Source organism: Nicotiana tabacum, chromosome 10, assembly GCF_000715075.1.
Source record: "Nicotiana tabacum cultivar K326 chromosome 10, ASM71507v2, whole genome shotgun sequence".
NCBI lineage: Eukaryota > Viridiplantae > Streptophyta > Magnoliopsida > Solanales > Solanaceae > Nicotiana > Nicotiana tabacum.
Window position 1 is genome coordinate 80,127,303 of NC_134089.1, and position 19,617 is coordinate 80,146,919.

The following is a 19,617-nucleotide window of genomic DNA, read 5'->3' on the forward strand; positions in this document are numbered from 1 at the left end:
TGTTTCTAAAGTTGAGGTTGGTTTAGTCGAACCATTGTTGACGTAAAGTTTGTCCTTGTTTATTTCATCTCCCTATTGTTATATGTTCATTATTACATTGTAAGGGTGAGTGTTAATGGATGAAGGGTGATGTCGTGCCACATTTGAAAGTTATGTATGAAGGGTGATGTCGTGCCATATTTGAGAGTTAATGCACGAAGGGTGATGTCGTGCCATATTTGAGAGTTAATGCACGAACAGTGATGTCGTGCCGTATCTATTGATTTATGATGAAAGTGAGAGTAAAAGCACGAACGGTGATGCTGTGTAGTTTTGTTCATTATGTCTATTCGTTTTGCTGGTTAAGGGCTTATTGACTGTTTCTTATTATCATTCCATGCTGTATTTATCGTATCTTGTACCTCTTTCGCATGTCCCCTCCCAACAGTACATGCTTAGCCTTTATTTGTTGTTATGTTGTACGTATATTATTATCTGCACAAGTTTATTTACGTGGGTGTCTTGTCATAGCCTCGTCACTACCTCGTCGAGGTTAGACTCGACACTTACAGAGTACATTGGAGTTGTACTCATACTACACTCTGCAATTCTTGTGCAAATTTTGGTACTGGTCAGCTGTCCGTGAGGCGTTTCAGCTCGGATTTGCTTTTGGAGACTCGAGATAGATCTGCTGGCGTCCGTAGACCTTGAGGTCCCCTTCCACCTTCCCCTATTTACTGTTCTTATCATTCGAGACAGTTGTACTTATTTCAAACTTTGTATGTAGTAACTATAGAAGCCCGTGAACTTGTGACTCCAGATCCGGGGTGTACTTAGATATTATTGATTTTTATGTCATTCTGCATTCAATTTTAGTTTCATTTCAGCTTAATTGATTTTACTTATTAAAATTGATTTAAAGATCCTCTAACGTTGGCTTGCCTAGCAAGTAAAATGTTAGGCGTCATCACGAATTATTGGTCGTGATACACACACACACACACACACACATATATACACGTTTTGTATGTTAATATACAAAAATTATACAAATTTTATATACTTTATCGGCTACCAGATGTAAATAGTTTCTGGCACAGGCTAAAAGTAATAACATGGTTATTCGTTTGCTTCAATAATAAGCCTAGAGGTGATCCTTGCAGCTCTATTTTTTTCTTCTTCAAATTTTAACATTTCTTTTTGGAAAAATCAACCGAAAATTTTAAAATGTACATATATACAAAAAAAAATATAAATTTTATATATTTTTCAGCTATTATTTTTACAGCGGCTATACAATGTCATTTTCTCATTGAAAATTGGCATAGAAGGGGATATTTTCAAGGTCTAAATTTTAGAAGACATTATCTAAAAATGAGGAATTAAAGTGATAATTTGCGTTATCCAATAAAAGGAGATAAAACGTTTTGCTTCAGAGCAGAATATTTGCTTCATGAATCAGAGTTAGGTAACACTGTTAGTTTTTGAACACATTGTGTCAGTAAGACTAAAGGTGCTCTACTTTAGATAAGAGACTAAATATGCTCAGAGTTATATTTGAGGTACTAAAATAGACCCTCCCGCATATTCCCACCGACAATTTCTTCAAAATAAAAAGTTAATAGACTACATTAGGAAAAAAAAAAAAGAAAAAAAAGGAAAAAGAGAATGACAACATTGTAGTAACTTGCTTGGTGTTTGTTTCCCAATTGTAGGTACGACAACTTGAAAGAAGTAAGGTTGCAATCATCAATCAGGTTTTCTGAAGGAAAGCATGGGGCCATTGGCGGACACAGTGAGAAGCAAGTCAAAGCAAGCGTTGCTGCTGTGGGTCGATGGCGTAAGAGATGCTTGCTGTCTCCACCGTGTCATCATCTACTCCCTCAGGTTCCCTTTCCTATTAATTACTCAATCATGTCATTCTTTTTCCCCCGTTTTTTAATCGGAATTTTGATTTTGTGTTTCTTATTTGAAGGTCAAAGCAGCTTGCTATCCGTACGGGTCAGTGTTTTCTGTTGAATGGATTCATCTTCTTAGGAAGGTTCTATCTCTCTCTCTCTCTCTCTGTGTATGTAATGTGTTGTGCACTTGTTTTTGGGTTGGGGAAGCGGTTATTAGTTGAATCATAGGTTTCTAGTGGTCCAAGTGACCACAATTCAGATCTTTGCGGAGACAAAAAATCTTGGCGATTTCTTTCCAATTGCGGCCAAGGCCTTGTTGGGCAGAGTAGGTACTCAGTGGAATAGTCCAGATGAGCATACTGCCCTGGACACCAGGACTATTTTAAAATGAAGAGATAGGTTTCGAGCTACATTCTGCACAATGAGAAGATTTTATGGAAGACTAAAGAGCTAAGTACTAATTATTAAAAGTGAACCTTAAACTCCGTATATGAGGTTTACTAAAGACGGTCAGTCCTAGCTTGGATAAAAGAGGAGGGTTGCTAATATATTGATGTACAGTGTAAAAGGAGTCTGATGTATGTGTTTTTATTAAGTTGTAGTGGACCTAAATAGTGTGAATAGGTACATGCTATTCATATAGCCAGCTCAAACTAATTTGGGGCTAAAGTGTAGTTAGCTGATTGACTGAAGTACGACATTGGTCTACATGCTAATACTAAACAAAATGCTTTTAAGATTTTCATCTTAGAAAAGTTGAGTGTTTGCAACGTATAATTGGTATGGGGAGAAATCAAAAGGTCTCGATGATTCTATGTAGTGGTAACATTATACTAGGTTTAAATACACTTATGTAACCTAGAATATTCGAAAATATTTTAAACACTGCATAATGACAGGTAAACTCTTTCTCAAACACTTAATAGTTCAGTGGACTTATCTTTAAGAATTATAAACTTGCAGTTATAAAACTTTTTCATGGAAGGAAGTTGGTCCGGTAAAGCAGGGATATTTGGCTTACAAAATGTTAGTTATTAGATCTTCAACTAAATACCAAATGAGCCTTGCATTGATGTTGTTTTAAAACTCAATTGTTAAAGAAAAAAAGAAGCATGGAAGAAATGCGCACAGGAGGTTCAAACCTGTCGTATCTCTTAAGCAAGAAAAGAAATACTTTATATATGTACATTTATGAAAATTTTCGACAAAGTGGGGAACTGCTTAGGTCAATGTGCATCGCTTCTGACATTTTGAATATGCTCTGGTATGAGGATGAATGACATCTTTTTGTTTTGCATCATCTTATAGTTCTTATGCTGCTCTATAATGTTCAATTTGGGATGCACAATTTAGTATTAGCCATGTGATATATGATATAGTTTCCTCTTGCAGTATCTTTGTTCTGAAATCAGTTATCATCCCTGCATTGGAATGGATATTACCTGGTCATTGCCCACAAATCAATTCTCCAGAGTCATGTTCATTTAGCAGTATTTTGGAGTTCTATCGATTCTTACGTGGTGGGCTTGTACAACTTTTTAATGTGAGTATATACCCTTCTTAGTGGGGCCTAATGGTGATCTCGACATTAACCATGTGATCAACATGCATTCTTTTTTCATAGATCATTTTTTCCTGTTGAAATGGAGTAGTCTACTTTTGTAGAGATACTAACTGAGTTTAACAGAAACTTAACCAATCCCAAATCTGGATTCTGTACTTAGGGGAAAAAGCATTTGTTTCATCTTGTTTCTACTGATATCTGTGCTATACAGGTGTGGAGTGAGTTAGATTAGATTAAAGAGGCATCCTTTATGTACTAAATTTCAGTACGGAATTAAGATGCACACGATTTGAGTGCAAGAAAGAAACTTAAGGTGTAATTTTTCAGGAAAATCTGAGCATTTTAATTGCAGTATATAAGTGATAACCAGTCCTCGAAAGACTTAAAGCAGCTGCTGAAGTGTAAATGTTGGAAATAGGTTTTGTAGTGGGAAACATGATCTTTTTTTGTTGTTTTATATTTCTTTTTAATCGGATTGTGGCTTCATAATGTATTTGGGATAAAACATGCTCCAGTGGAAGCTACTTTGATTAGATTATTAGTAGTTTTTTTTTTCTTGATCTTTATTTATTACCTTTTTTGCTACCTATTTTATGCAAAAACACTGTTTTTAATGTTCCGTCTGTATTATTAGCTGGTGTTTGCCTAATTTGTCTGTATCATTGTTATCCTTGCAGGTTTTCTGGTTCTACCCGTTGTACATATTCAGCCTTATTCTCAGCAGTATCTGGTAATAGCTTCCCTTCCCTTTTCAAAAAAATAAAATAAACTAATTAATTAAAGAGGATTTTTTAATTTTTTTTTAAAGAATCTAGTGATAGCTTCCCATTTTGGTTCATTACAACAACAACAACCCAGTGTATTCCTACAAGCCATTTTGGATCATTTATTTTGTTTGAATTATTCAGATATACTCCGTTATGCTGTGATTTATCTTAGGCTTAATTAGCCAACAAGGTCTCTAAAGTTGCACTTATGATTATCTTGGCATTTTGGAATGGTTATAGGAGTTTCAATCAATCAATCAATTGGTCCTCAAGTTGAAATACTGGGGGTCAGTATAATTTTGGTTCTCTAAAAGTAGCAGTTCTCTAAGTCTCGCACTTATTGCTACATGAAAATACAAGTATCTAATCCAGCATAAAAGGACTCTTGATGAATACCGAACCTAATTTAAGTATAATAATAACTAAATTTTGATTCTAACTAGTTGGTATGCCTACATGGATTCTTTGCTTCCAGTGTGTTCTATCTTTTGCTAAGGTCACATTGATTTGTAGAGCTTGTAGGTTTCTTGAGGCACTTTGCTCCTTTGATTTTAAGTCTACCTTATCCCTTTTTATTATCATCAATCTTCACACTATCGCACCTTTTAGTCCCATGATGTTGAGTAACAAACCCATAGTTACTGTGAACTTGCAAATGGAGAAACAAATGGTTGTTATCTCTTCCTTCTCTTTGCAAAGACTACATTATTACATAATTGGAATCCCCATCTCTGTAGAATATCCTTTTGTGAGCAAAAGAAAATCACTAAGATTCATGATTTGAGCACATATATGTATAACTATGCGATCACCACTGTGGTAAGCATACATCAACAACTATATTTATTATGCATATATTCTCACTTAGGACATCCAGATGCTTGATAAAATGATGGTTTTCTTGATCTCCTATGCTTGAAATGATTTTTTTCCTCTGGTAATGTAATTCAGGTACAATGACATTGCTAAACATGGGTTTTTCGCTTTGGAGAATTATGGGGCTCGTGATACTAAGTTGTCTGATCAAAAGGAGTCCCAAACTTTGCAAAGCACAGTTCATAGGGAAAAATCAACTGATCTTGAAGGGTATGGTTCTACTTTTTGCTGGTTAATGTACACTGGAGCAATATTTTCCCACTTCAGAGAATATCTTCCATGTAGAGATGTGCCTGCTATTCACCAATTGTGACTTCTATTTTATTTTTATATTTCATGCAGGTTTATGATCAGTATAGCGGAGCAACTTTATTCAGTCCTCTTACTGACTTTCTTCTTCGTGGAGGTTAACTACTTTTATACATATCTTTGGTTCTCCCTTTATTAAATTCATGTCTTCAAGAATACAATTGGATACTGCAGGTTTATGTTACTGGACTTATCCCTTACATCGGGAAAGCTCTAAATTTTATGCTTCTGTCATGGATGTATGCATACTATTGTTTTGAGTAAGTGCTGCTTTTTATCTCAATATTGCTAGTTACTGTTCATTCGAATGTTCATAAAAATTGCCTAACTTTCCAGGTATAAGTGGAATCTTTCTGGACTAAGTTTAGACAAGAGGCTGGACTTCTTCGAATCAAACTGGGCATTTTTTGCTGGTTTCGGTACTACATTTCCTTCAATCGATTTCACTCATTTCAATGGTTTGTTTTATCAGTCATGTACAAAGATATGACAGTTTTCTTAAAACCCTCATGAGCACTCTTAGTTTTGACTAATTTCGACATTGTTTTCCTCATATTAATATCTCGAACCAAATTGCTTGTACCAGTATTACAAAATTCGCCCATTGGTGTCCTTGAATGACTTGTTGGTAATTGTCAAGCTTCTGTTCATATCATTAGTAAACATTTGAAACAGAAGTTCTCCTCAGTCGAAACGACAGTGTGAAAGGTCATGCAGTCACATTCTTGTTTAGAGTTTTTTTAACCCTCTAGATCGTGTGAGACCTTTTTCTATTTTAACACATAGTACTGTTTATCATTTGAGCATTTACTTTTAAGTGACATGGATCATCTTTCTTGCAAAAATTAATCTGCCATTCAACTTTCCAGGAAATCCCTGTGTCTTGGCAATATTTTTGTTCTCTCCGCTAGTGAGCTATGGGGTTATGGCTATACTGTTTCCACTGGTAAATACAAAGTTCCAATCTCTGTGTTACTTAGCTAGTTCTTTTGTTTATAACAAGGTTTATGTGATGATGGCAAGCTGTTATTTTGCTTTTTTTGCTGTTTCTGTATCTGCTTATGACTTTTAACCTTTTCTGCATGAATCTTATCGCGGGGGTGTCTTATGACTAGAGCCAGTTTTAAGAAAACAGTGTAATGACACGCACCAACCATGTGGTGGCAAGTGATTTTTGTTCTAAATACAATTTTTTTTCATATTTATTTTCATTTTACTTTTGGTTTCCTTTTCTTTCTTTTTTCTTTCTCTTTTTCCTTTTATTCTCCTCTTGCAGCCTTGTCAACATTACCGCCACCACTGCCATAACGACCACCTCCACCTTCTGCTTCAACGCCACTTCTTCTTCTTCTCCAGCGCCACCCCCCCACCCCCCTCCCCAAATTCCGCCAAGCTCACCAAGCCATCTCCACTGCCGCTGAAGCTTACTGGACTCCGTCAAAGACCCATCGCTCTTTCCCCTTAATATTCCACTTCCAGAAAGCTCCAACTTCTGCCACCATCCGCCGCCTTTCCACCAGCAATCTCACCATCTCCAACAAAACCCACTATTGAAAGGGGCCCGGCCAACAAACCGTTGGCCGACCACCATTGTTTGACCCCACTACCAACACAATCATGAACAAGAACAAAATATTCCTTCATTACCTTGACAAAATGTGAGCACAAGAAGTCTCTGAATGGAGAATGGAGAAGAATGGAGCACAAGAAGGCCGTTGGGCTGATTTTCTTTCTTTCTTTCTGGGAGAGAGAAGAATGGACAGTGACGAAGACAAGAGAAGGAAAAAAAAAAAGATTAAAGAAAAAAGCAAAATAAAAAGAAAAAAACAGGAAAATACATATAATAATTAAAAATCCTGCAAAAATAATTTATTGAACTTTTTCTTTGTTATACACTCTCTATGCCAGGTGGCCGAGAAAGGTGGTAAAAATACTACTTCGTTCAAGGGGGTACTATAACCCCTGCAAAGTTTAAGTGTCTTTTTGAAAATCAGGTACTAGTTTAGGAGGGTCTTTATATTCTCCCAAACATAAAAGGAGATTCTGGAAAGCTGCTAGAAAACTACCAATGGACAGGAAAAAAGTTGGTCAAAATTGCTGCTTGCAGTGCTTGTTGAGGGGCCAAGATAGCTTTTGGTTTAGCTGTCTGAAGATAGTTTTAATTGTGCAACTTGCAGCAAAATGGATCATACAATGAGTTTTATTTTTTGAGTAATTTTTTAAATATAGGCTTTGGACTCTACAATTTCTTATAATTTCTTTAGTGGAGAAGGGTAGATGGCAGGGCCCATTATCCACCAAGTGTCGAACCGTGGGCCAATGTTCCTCGGGAATTTCTCGTTTATAAAAGAAGAAATCTTATGATGTGATCAAATGGTAACTGCCAAAAGATTTCTTGGATAACCTCAAATAACGTCCAATTGACATGACATTAATAATATTTTTTTATCAAGAATTCTGAAATACTTAAATATCTATGGTTTTCGAAGCCATGCAAACATAGCTGGTAACTGAATTATTTATTCGAGATTCACGGATAGGTTGAAGAGGTAACACATTTCCAAGGTTGAACTTCACGAACTTTGGTGTCACATATCATTTATGGGTTTGAGGCTTTTGAGCTAGTTGTGATGTACTGCATATAAAGAGGGGAAACTTTAATGAGTCACCCAATAAATTTTGATAAGGAACAATTACCTTTTCAATTTCTCAAAAGCATTTTGATTTCTCTTGGAGTTAATGTAAATTTAAGCTTCTTTTGTTGAATTTTTCTTGGCTCCTGGTGCATTAAGATCATGCTCATTTTAAGCTGTTGTATCCCAGCAAGCTAGATTAAGATAAATGCTCGAAATTTTGTTGCATTCCTTCCTGACACTTCATTCCCTCTTCCCAAGTGATACTGGAGAGAATTTCTCCAAAATATGTTTAACATGCAGCCGGCTATAATTCATGTCATGATTCTGACTCGCCTCAAATTATCCTGCGTATGAACTTTCTAGAGCAAATTCTCTGTTCATGGTTTCATGTTTCTTTGATGCATAAGTTAAGTTAATATCAGATATGATGGTTATTCTTGTTCCCTCTCACGCTGTCACTGTGCTTGAATTTTTCTCTGGCCATTCGTATGAACTATAGAAATAGAATGATATAATACTTTAGCTGTTGCTTATTTCATGCTAACTTTTATGTCCTGTAGTTTGTTTTAACTGCAACAGGCTCAGAAGCCGACAAAATTGTTGCCTTGCCTAGAAGAAAGTGGAGGGGTGCTGGATTGGGAAGGGTACCAATATTTTTCATTGCCGATTACGTGTCGTAAGCTTTCTGGGCTTTCCCTTTTGGATGTTTTTATAATTTTTTTAAGTCTTGGACAAAATATATGCTATTGGATATCATTATTGAATTTGGGTATTTTCTTATCATCGTCATTGTTTGAAGGTGTTTCATGAGGAGCCATAATCCACTTCTCTACTTCTCATATATGGGCCATTCTTGATTTGCTTCTTTCTGTCTTCTGTGCTTCTGTGAAGAAGTAAATAAAAATTGCTGAGAAATGAGAAGAAAATTAAAAAAGCTTAGAGTAAATGGAAAACGGATGTTCTAGGAAGAGCATGAGGGATTTACTCTTCTTATTATTTCCACTTTAAGAATATCTTTTGGCTTCTCTTTATCTTCATTTCATTATGTTCTAATTTGCATTTTCTTACCATTGTGCCCCATGCTTACATTTTTACTCATCACTTCCTCAATTGTATTTTCAATATATACTCCATCCTACTTTCAGTATCATACTTCGAGTAGGCACAAGTTCTAAGAGTACATTGAAAATATAATGTACTTGTCAATAGGGATATACCGAAAGTACTAAGTAGTCTATAATGTTACTATGCCTAAAAGTTGTGTCACTTTTCCTACATTTTTGTAATTATATTTTAGTCTTCTACAATTGCAATGTTTTTCACAGAACATTTTATTTTATTTTTAAAGCATTAAAGTAGAATCTTCTTGATGCTTCCATTCTGTCCCCTGATTGGTAAAGCACCTCATTCTACTGCGCTTCTTAAAGCAATGCCACTCAATATAGAAAGTCTCTCTAGATTAACTAAAGCAATCAGAGGAATATAATAATTTTCTTTTAGAATCTGCAACAGCAGATTTTTATGACCCAAATTGGAAGAGATCAACCATGAAAGCAAATGCTTCTCAAAAATGAGAGAAGAAAATACCAAGTAGTAGGATGAGACAATGGTTACTAGTGTTTGACCAGGATGCTCCCTCTTTTCCATAATGCTATTAACTTGATTATTTTCCATCTCTGAAGAATTAATCTGAAAGTGAATATTAGGACCTTCTTCCTCATGGGATTTGAGTAATAACTGTACATGCAAGCATGAGAGCGAAAAGTAGACGTAGTTTTGATGACCTCTCTTGTTGTTGGATAATTTTACAACTTCGGTTTCACAAAATTGTTCCTTGAACTGTGTTCTTTGGGAGCTTTACTAGCCCTGCCATGGTTGGAAAAACATAAGTTTGCTGAAAATGACTTGGTGAAGGGCATTCTTGAATTGAGTTTTACCTCCACCAGAGATCTTGGCTTGCTTCTACCTCATTTTCTAGTTCAATTAAGAAAAGAAGTGAGAACAATCATTTCCAACAGTTTCCTAGGGACCTAGTCTGAATTTCCTTTTCTGAAGAAGTTCTTGGGCTCCTGTTGATGCAAGTAGAGAATACAAACAACAACAACAACAACAACCCAGTAATAATCCCGCTAGTGGGGTCTGGGGAGGATAGAGTGTACGCAGACGTTACCCCTACCCCTGAGGGTAGAGATGCTGTTTCCGAGAGACCCTCGACTGTTTCCAGAATACTTGCTTGAAGTCCTTATACCCTAATTCTTGAGTACCTGACCCCTTGGTACCACTGAGAATCATCATAGCACTCTGAATAAACCTTCGTGGGTTACAATGATATCTTAAAACTATCCAAAATTCCTCCTCTGTATTGATTCTCCCCTTAATCAAATTATCGGTTATCTTTTTATTACTTACCCCTCAAAATACAATACTCTCCTAACACTTATCGTGACAGAACATGACTTATATTGCATAGGATTTTTCATGCCAACTTTTTCTAGCTACTCTGCTTTCAGCCTGAGTCATGCAGTTTGACTATTTACGCGTTAGTGCTAAATTTTTTTGCTCGTCTTCTTTTGCAGGATGCGAGTCTTGAAACTCTTTTCGCTGAAATCACGTCCCCAAATGAAAGAGAACAAGGCTCTATGAAATAGAATTAACATGTTTGACGTATTGCAACACGCTATAACAATGCATAACAACAACAACCCAGTAAAATTCCACAAACTATGCATAACCTGTATTTTATTTATGAACTTGCATTGGTATGGGTCAGAAAATGTTCCCAACTCATCCACGATTACAATACGAACATGTGTTTGTAATTTATCATTCTTTAGTTAAGAGAGGAACAAATAGATCCAAATGTGCTGCTATCACAAATGGAAGATAGCAACTTGGATGATTTTTTCTGCATCTTATGTACATAGTAATTGGTATGGTCATTCATTCATATGGACAAATATGTATATATGTAACACTCCTCGACTTTATAAAAGTTTCGAGACACGCTATTTATAGAATTAAATTATTATTATTATTTTTCTTGCCTATAGTGAATATATATATGCTTAAGTAGTTGGATGTACAATTAGGAGAATATTAATAATTTTGTTATTATTAAATATTAAAAGTATGTATAAGTTAATACTAGTTAAGTTAAAACCAAAAAAAAAAAAGAGAAAAAAAAAAGAAAAGGAAAAAAAATTAAAAAAAAAAAAAGGAAAACGTGAAAAGTCCTAACCCATAAAGGAAAGAGAAAGAAAACAATATACTATAGACAAGAGTTAGGTCTATTAATTTTTCTTCTTTCTTATTTCCTTTTTTGAGTTTTGAGTTCAAAAAATGGCAGGTATGCTTGCTGGTGTTGAATGTGCTAGAAGAAGAAAGTTTCATAAAAACAGTGGCTTATTAGATTCATCATATAATACATCTGTTTTTTCATCCACAAGGAAGTCTTTTCTTTGTCTCTACACAAGCAGCCATGAACATATTCTTAGCTCAAGCTTTTCTAAGGAAAGAAGTGCAACAAGCCAAGAATATGAAGATGAGAAACTAGGAGAAGTTGCTAGAGAAGCCAAGCAAAGGCTAGATGAGAGGCTCAGTGCCCAATGGAAATCACAAGATAAGAGGGGTGTTAAGGGATTGAAAAGGCTGGGACAATGGAGCGGGGTGATTTGCTGATACACAAATGTTTGGATCAAAGAAGCTGCAGTTGAGGAAAACTGTTTCTAAAGGATATGAAAAATGAATGTATCATTTGCTAGCACTAATTCACAATGGCAATTTTGATTACTAGAGTGTATATATATTTTCCCCTCTAAGGGTGCCCAAGATTTCTAAATTATAAAAGTAAGCTTTCTTGTACAACAACAAGCTCAATATAATTTCACAAATGAAGTCTGAGGATCTACGTATACCCTAATTTGTGACGGTGGAGAGAAAAGTGTAAGCTTTCTTGTAATCAAGCAAATTGGCTAGCTTGTGGGTTTTTGAGAAATGCTTTCTTGTAATCAAGCTGATTGACTAGCTAATGAGCTTTTAAAATATGGTCTTTGAAAAAAAAATAAAAAATAATAATAATAATAAAAAAACCCATAAAGGGTTGTGGACTGCAAAAGAAGTAAAAAGGGGTTTGGACTAAGAAACACAATACGCACAATCTGAAATGCAGAATTAAAAAAAAGCCCTCGTTCACGTACAAACGCAGAATCGTGAGACAGAGCCTTGCTGTTCAATACTCACGCAGGCAACGGGAAGTTTAGGTTTCTTTACAAGTCGCTAATTCTTGAACTCAGGTATATAAAATTTCTTATTGTCAATTACCCTACAGTAGTATTAGCTAAGAATTGAGTAGTTAATTCCCTTCTTCCTCTATATCAACAATAAATTTCATATTTAGGTGTAATACTTTAAAATTGATTAAAATGTACTGGTTGTTGTAGAATCGATTGTTTGACTGGTGTCAATTGGACTGGGGCTACGTATTGGCTCGAGAAGTTTTGAGGTGAGTTGATATAACCCTTTACTAAAGTAGTTTAACTCACAGAAGCACGCATATAAGATGTTTGTTAAATTGCATAAAGGAGTTAATATATATTTAATTGGAGTAGTACTAGGCAAGCAGCTGCATAGCATTGGAAAAAAAATTGTCTAGCAATTGCAATGCTCTACTGGATATTTTGATACTTGATTGAATTTTAAGCTAAGGATTTTCAAAGACCCGTGATCTTGGTTAATCACTTGTGTTTTGCTATGTGTAAAGTGTTCTGATTTGAAGTTGTTTTGACTATTATACCAGTTGGATATCTTTCCGTCAGAATCTTGTCTAAAACGATAATCTTAAATGAAGATAACTTGGATATTCAATATAAGCTCTAGTATTTCTTGGTGATATTTAAAGGAGGGCAAATAGCTTGCATTTTTAGCAGTATCTTTGTCAGTCACGCTGACTAAGAGCAAGAGCTTGTGAAGTTTTAGAAAGGAAAGTTAGATTTTTGGGGAGTATCTTTTATTCTGAGAAGGGCTAATCGTCCAGGCCGAGGGTCCTGATCAAGGCGTTGACTTCCTGAAACTACTTGTGCCAAAGTAGGGAGCACACGAGCCGAGGGTCTCGTTGCTGAGAATTTACTTAGCCATGCTAAGGTATGATACATGAGCGCTGAGAACCATGAAGCGAGTGGCACCTCATGGATTGGACCTATTCGATCGGGTTGGGATCGAACCCGTTCCGATCACACGGTGACTAAGACAGAAACAGGTCAGGATAGTTGGAACTCCCAAAGTATAAAGTGAAGTATTTTTTTTAAGAAAGAAAAAGAAAAGAATTTCTTTTAGAATATTTGTAAACTGCTATTATGCAATTATTTAGAATTATTCTTATAAGATTTATGTTTTACATGCATTTAGAACCTTTGCTCATAATGTATATGTTATTAAAGTTTCGCCCCCTATTGTTGAGACTCACTGAGTACAATGGATGGTACTGACGTTCTCTTTTGGGAACCTACGTTGGTCTGCGGTACAACGTAGGAACCAGATTTGCAGGCGAGCAGGCTACGAGTTAGGACTTCCTTCTCTTCCAGTGCTATTGGTGAGCTCCGCTTTTGTTCGTGGAGTATTCCTTAGAGTCATCTTTATTTAGTTATTTCTTTGTTACTTAGAGAACTAGCCAGGAAATCTTATGTCCTGAGCAGTGCGTCAGTTTATCAGTAGAGGCTTCATAGACATAGTCGTTGAGTTAAGATTCAGATGTTTTTGATAATAACTTAGCAATATTTCATTGGTTACTATGAATAAAGTTTTGGAGTTGATTTATTTAAATATTTAAAATTAATCAAAAGTATTTGGTTAGAGTATTGCCTTGTTGCATATAAAGTTTGGAGTTATAATAAATTTGATAAGTAGAGATGGTTCGCTCGGTCATGTTTACTGATCGAGTGCCGGTCCCGGCTTGTTCAGGAAATGGATCGTGACAAACTTGGTATCAGAGCATCAGGTTTATGGAGTCCTAGGGGTCTATGAAGCTGTGTTAGTAGAGTCTCGTTTATGTGTATGAAGCGCGCCAAACTTATAAACAGGAGGCTACAAGCATTTAGGAAATGTCTTTTTTTTTTATACTTTAGATCGTGCAGTAGAGTCTACCTCTAAGAAATTATCTAATTTATTCGTTTCTCCAAAACTCACAGAAATGGCTCGTACTCGCAACTATGACACCGACACTCAGGATATTGCTCAAGAAACTATCGCTACTATTGTGGCTCAAGGTAGAACTAAGAAGGCTTCGACCCAGAAAAAGAGGGGAAAATCCTCAAACGGAGTCCAAGTACCCCGGGTTGAGCAAGAAGAAGGGGTGGAACATGATGATCCAGTACCTCAGGATCCAATACGGCCCCCAATAGCAGCTCCGGCTCAGGCAACTATATCTCCCGAGGTGGGTCAGATGTTTAATGCTGTCAACAGTGCTATAGAGATGTTTAAAGCCTTTATGGCCAACCAGAACGAGAGAAGAGATGAGATTCCACCTCAATCAAATAGACAGAACAATTTTGAGTCCTCAAGAGTGAATGAATTTTCGAAGTTGAGTCCTCCAGTTTTCCATGGTTCTATAGTTGATGAAGATCCGATGTTGTGGCTGGAGGGTGTCAAGAAAGCCCTCCGAGTGATGAAAGCATTTGATGATGAAGCTGTGGAGCTAGCTGCTTACTAGCTTAGAGATGTGGCCGACGCTTGGTTTGAGATGTGGGAAAATGAAAGAGATGAAGATGATGGTCCGCCTACTTGGGAAGAATTTGAAGGGGCCTTCATGGCTAATTTTATCCCAGAAGAGGATAGGGAAGCTAAGGCTACAGAGTTCGAACAACTCAAACAAGGGAATAAAAGTGTGCAAGAGTACTACATGGAATTCATAAGGTTGGCTAAGCATGCTCCTCACATGGTTAAGACAGAAAAAGCAAAGATTCACAGGTTTATTGGCAGTTTGGCTTACCACATTAAGGATACAACATCAGTTGCAGCGGTAGGAATGACAGCTTTCTCCTCTGTCGTGGGGTTCTCCAAGAACTTAGAAAGAGACAGACAACAAAGGAGAGAAGAAAAAGAGCATAACAAGAAAGCCCAGACAGCGGGCAGGTTTAATGGTACATCCAGTGGAGGTGGAAGGGATTCCTCTAATAAGAAGTCATTAGCACCATCTCAGTCCAGTCATCAGTCAGGTGGTGGGTCTTCCTTCAGACGTACTCAAAGTTATGAAAACTAGTCTCGCCAGAATCAGAATTTTATGACATCATCCTCACATAGCTAGAGTCATGCTGAGCAACATTCACACCAACAAGGTCTTTGTGGAACATGTAAGCGGCAACATTCAGGTCAGTGCAAGCTCGAGTTTCATGGTTGCTACCATTGTGGAGACATTGGTCATATAAAGGCCAACTGCCCAAAGTTGCGACGTAATTTTAGTGGTGGATCAACTCGTCCTTCTAGTTCCTCAGCTACTGCAGTTGCACCACCTCAGGCTCATGGTTCTCATAATCAGACCAGGACATGGAATAGGTAGAGGTGCAGACCGAGTTACTCAGGGAGGGGGACAACCCCGTTTGTTTGCTACACTTGATCGTCAGAGTGCAGATGCATCTGCAGAAGTTATTACAGGTATACTTTTAGTCTGCTCATATAATGCTTATGCCATAATGGATCCAGGTTCAACGTTTTCATATGTGACTCCATACTTTGCAATTAACCTCGGACTAGAACCTGAACAACTTAGTGAGCCATTCCTAGTATCTACTCCAGTTGGCGAGTCAGTGAAAGTCACCAGAGTCTATACAGGTTGTATAGTTTCACTCCAAGGTCGCAACATCAAAGCCGATCTCATAGAGTTAGAAATGGTGGATTTTGATGTGATCATGGGTATGAATTGGTTGTCTTCCTGCTATGCCATGTTAGATTGTCATGCCAAGATAGTCAGGTTCCAATTTCCAAATGAAGAAGTCTTAGAGTGGAAGGGTAGTTCAGCATCGCTTACAGGTAAGTTTATTTCTTACCTTAAGGCACAACGAATGATCGGTAAGGGGTGTCTCGCCTATTTGGTTCACATTATTAATCTAGAATCAGAACCACCAGCTCTTCAGTCAGTGCCAATTGTTAGAGAATTTCCAGAAGTTTTCCCAGATGACCTTCCCGGACTTCCTCCCGAAAGAATCATAGACTTCGGCATTGATCTCATGCCATGCACTCAGCCCATATAAAGATGGCTCCGGCAGAACTTAATGAGTTGAGAGAACAGTTGAAAGACCTTCTTGACAAGGGCTTCATCAGACCGAGTGTTTCGTTGTGGGGTGCCCCGGTCCTGTTTGTCAAGAAGAAAGATGGGTCTCTTAGAATGTGTGTCGACTATCGGCAGTTGAATAAAGTTACCATTAAGAACAAGTACCCACTACCAAGAATTGATGATTTATTTGATCAACTTCAGGGTGCAACGTACTTTTCAAAAATAGACTTGAGGTAGGGGTACCATTAGTTGAGAATCAGAAAAGAGGATATATCTAAAACAGCCTTTAGAACTTGCCACATGCACTATGAATTTCTAGTGATGTCCTTCGGATTGACAAATGCTCCAGCTGCATTCATGGATCTCATGAACAGAGTTTTCAAGCCATTCCTGGATACCTTTATTATTATGTTTATAGACGATATATTGGTGTACACTAAGATCAAGGAAGATTATGCAGAACACCTCAGAATAACCTTGCAGACCTTGAAGGAGAATGAGTTTTATGCCAAGTTTTCAAAATGTGAGTTTTGGTTGCAGTCAGTGGCATTCTTAGGCCACGTGGTATCTAGTGAAGGAATAAAAGTAGACCCTCAGAAGACAGAAGCAGTCAAGAACTGGCATAGGCCGACAATGCCAAACGAAATCAGGAGTTTCTTGGGGTTAGCTGGCTACTATAGAAGGTTTGTGGAGGGGTTTTCCTCACTTGTAGCTCCATTAACTAAGTTGACTCAGAAAGTAGTTAAGTTCCAATGGTCAGACGCTTGTGAGCAGAGTTTTCAAGAGTTAAAGAAGAGGTTGACCACTGCACCTGTGTTAACCTTGCCGACAGGTTCGGGTGGGTTCACAGTGTATTGTGATGCCTCCAAAGTGGGCCTTGCTTGTGTTCTTATGCAAAATGGAAACGTTATTGCTTATGCTTCCAGGCAATTAAAGAATCATGAAAAGAACTACCCTACACACGACTTGGAGCTTGCAGCAGTGGTGTTTGCATTAAAAATATGGCGACACTACATTTATGGCGAGCATTCTGAAGTGTTTACAGATCACAAAAGCCTCCAATACATTTTCAAGCAAAAAGAACTAAATTTGAGACAGAGAAGGTGGCTCGAGCTATTGAAAGATTATGACATCAATATCCTTTATCACCCGGGCAAAGCTAATATGGTAGCAGATGCACTTAGTAGGAAGTCAATGGGTGTCTTGGCCGATCTTGTAGTGCAAAGGCGATCTTTGGGTCGAGAAATTCAAAAACTAGCAAATGATGGAATTAGATTGGATGAGACCGAAGAAGGAGATATAACTGCTTATGCCTTAGCGCAATCCTCCCTTGTTGCGCATGTTAAGGCTAAGCAAGACGAAGATCCGTACTTAGTGAAATTAAAAGAAGGAGTCAGAAGCAAAGAAATTACTGCTTTCACTCTAGGAAATGACAGAGTTTTGAAGTTGAATGATCGGTTATGTGTGCCTGATGTAGATGGTCTTAGGAAGGCCATAATGGAGGAAGCTCATAGTTCGAGGTACTCTATCCACCCAGGTGCTACCAAAATGTATCTAGATTTGAAAGAGTTGTATTGGAGGAAAGGCATAAAGAAACAAGTAGCAGATTATGAGGCTAAATGTTTAAATTGCCAGCAAGTCAAAGCCGAGCATCGGAGGCCTGGTGGCCTAGCTCAAGGTATATAGATACCACAGTGGAAGTGGGAGATGATTAATATGGATTTCGTAGTTGGTCTACCTCGCACATACCATAAACATGATTCAATTTGGGTTATTGTAGACCGACTAACAAAGTCCGCGCATTTCCTACCAGTAAAGACGACAGATTTCGCAGAGCAGTATGCGCAGTTGTACATCAAAGAAATAGTCCGATTGCATGGTACTCCAGTTTCAATCATATCTGACAGAGGCCCTCAGTTCACGACGCATTTTTGGCAGGAATTTCAAAAAAAATTAGGTACAAAGGTCAATTTAAGCACCGTTTTTCATCCACAGACCGATGGCCAGGCAGAAAGGACCATTTAGACTCTCGAAGATATGTTGCGTGTGTGTGTTATAGATTTTGGAAGTAATTGAGATGATCACTTACCACTTATAGAATTTGCTTACAATAACAGCTATCAGGCCAGCATTGGTATGACTCCTTATGAAGCGTTGTATAGGCGGAGATGTAGGTCTCCAGTGGGTTGGTTTGAAGCGATAGAGGTGCCGTTGATTGGTCCAGAGTTTGTTTGTGAGGCCTTGGAGAAAGTTCAACTAATTAGAGAAAGACTTAGAGCGGCTCAGAATCGTCAAAAGTCTTATTCTGACAAGAGGCATCGTGAGTTAGAGTTCATAGTTGGTGATAAGGTGTTTTTAAAAGTTTCACCAATGAAAGAAGTTATGAGGTTTGGTAAGAAAGGTAAACTTAGCCCTAGATTTATCGGACCTTATGAAATTCTAGAAAAGAAAGGAAACGTGGCTTATAAGCTAGCGCTACCCGTTGAGTTGTCCTCTGTTCATCCTGTCTTTCATGTGTCTATGCTTAGAAAGTACATTCACGATGAGTCGCATATAATACCTGCCAATACCATAGAAATTAAAGAAGGTTTGACTTATGAAGAGGTACCTATAGAAATTCTCGATAGACAAGTAAGAAAGTTGAGAACAAAAGATATAGCATCAGTAAAAGTTTTGTGGAGTAATCATGATTCAAAAGAAGCTATGTGGGAGGTCGAGGAAGATATGAGGAAGAAGTATCCTTATTTATTTGAGTAACAAGGTATGTGAACCTAGGTTTGCTTGACATTTATATTTCATTTATTAAATACAAGTTAGCAAGTGTTTTTGTCCTTCCTAGATTATATTTAGTTGTTGTAGTGATTTAGTTTATGCCAGAGTATATTTAATTCATTAAAGTGATTTACTTTTGCTAAAGTGTTGTGCTTTAGATTCTCGTTAGTTATTATGGTACTTCCTTGCTGGAGTGTGAGTAATTAATTTATGAGCTGTGTATGGTGCCTATGAATAGCATGTTATGGTATATTTTGTTGTGGTTGGTGTAGTTGTGGTATTTGTGACAGGAATATTTTTTTGGATAATCCAATTTACAAGGAAAACTCTGCTGAAATTTTTAAAAATTTAGGGAGTTAGCCAAAATTTTGAATTCCTTGGAAAAGTGAGTGGTGCTAAGAAAACTTAAGAGGTTCAAGGACCTAAGAAATGATTGTTAGCTTAAGAATAAAGCCCTAACAACATTCGAGGACGAATGTTTTTAAGGAGGGAAGATTGTAACACTCCTCAAATTTATAAAAGTTTCGAGACACGCTATTTATAGAATTAA

General features: G+C 37.2%; 2 protein-coding genes and 1 long non-coding RNA gene across 4 annotated transcripts; all 3 read left to right on the forward strand.

Annotated features, from left to right (window-relative positions):
* The first annotated feature begins 1,640 nt into the window (after positions 1-1,640).
* On the forward strand, positions 1,641-11,065 carry LOC107779262 (protein EI24 homolog). 2 transcript variants are annotated; one of them, XM_075222998.1, is made up of 11 exons: positions 1,641-1,866; positions 1,955-2,020; positions 3,273-3,423; positions 4,122-4,174; positions 5,163-5,297; positions 5,430-5,493; positions 5,571-5,656; positions 5,733-5,815; positions 6,266-6,342; positions 8,612-8,708; positions 10,609-10,940. In XM_075222998.1, exons 1-11 carry the CDS (start codon positions 1,754-1,756, stop codon positions 10,620-10,622), a joined length of 939 nt encoding a protein of 312 aa, XP_075079099.1. In that variant the 5' UTR covers positions 1,641-1,753; the 3' UTR covers positions 10,623-10,940. The 2 variants fall into 2 exon arrangements, with proteins under 2 accessions (XP_075079099.1, XP_016455140.1); XM_016599654.2 differs by having other exon boundaries at positions 1,643-1,866; positions 8,593-8,708; positions 10,609-11,065.
* Positions 11,066-12,196: 1,131 nt separating this feature from the next.
* LOC142164684 (uncharacterized) lies at positions 12,197-13,691 on the forward strand. Its single transcript, XR_012695567.1, has 3 exons — positions 12,197-12,324; positions 12,472-12,533; positions 13,559-13,691. It is a non-coding gene; the product is annotated as an uncharacterized LOC142164684 (long non-coding RNA).
* A 2,583-nt stretch (positions 13,692-16,274) lies between these two features.
* On the forward strand, positions 16,275-19,270 carry LOC107779264 (uncharacterized). The gene is made up of 4 exons (XM_075223804.1): positions 16,275-16,370; positions 17,643-17,973; positions 18,394-18,644; positions 19,226-19,270. The coding sequence occupies exons 1-4, from the start codon at positions 16,275-16,277 to the stop codon at positions 19,268-19,270; spliced, it is 723 nt and encodes a 240-aa protein (XP_075079905.1).
* Positions 19,271-19,617: the final 347 nt, after the last annotated feature.

Excerpts from the sequence above, each read along its gene's own strand:
- LOC107779262 (XM_016599654.2), top strand. The coding sequence starts at position 1,754 with ATGGGGCCATTGGCGGACACAGTGAGAAGCAAGTCAAAGCAAGCGTTG. Across the intron at positions 2,021-3,272 it reads GGATTCATCTTCTTAGGAAG|TATCTTTGTTCTGAAATCAG; the intron begins GTTCTATCTCTC and ends TTCCTCTTGCAG. Across the intron at positions 4,175-5,162 it reads CTTATTCTCAGCAGTATCTG|GTACAATGACATTGCTAAAC; the intron begins GTAATAGCTTCC and ends AATGTAATTCAG.
- LOC107779264 (XM_075223804.1), top strand. The coding sequence starts at position 16,275 with ATGGCTCCGGCAGAACTTAATGAGTTGAGAGAACAGTTGAAAGACCTT. Across the intron at positions 17,974-18,393 it reads GCCTGGTGGCCTAGCTCAAG|AATTTGCTTACAATAACAGC; the intron begins GTATATAGATAC and ends TACCACTTATAG. Across the intron at positions 18,645-19,225 it reads AGTTCATAGTTGGTGATAAG|ATTCTCGTTAGTTATTATGG; the intron begins GTGTTTTTAAAA and ends GTTGTGCTTTAG.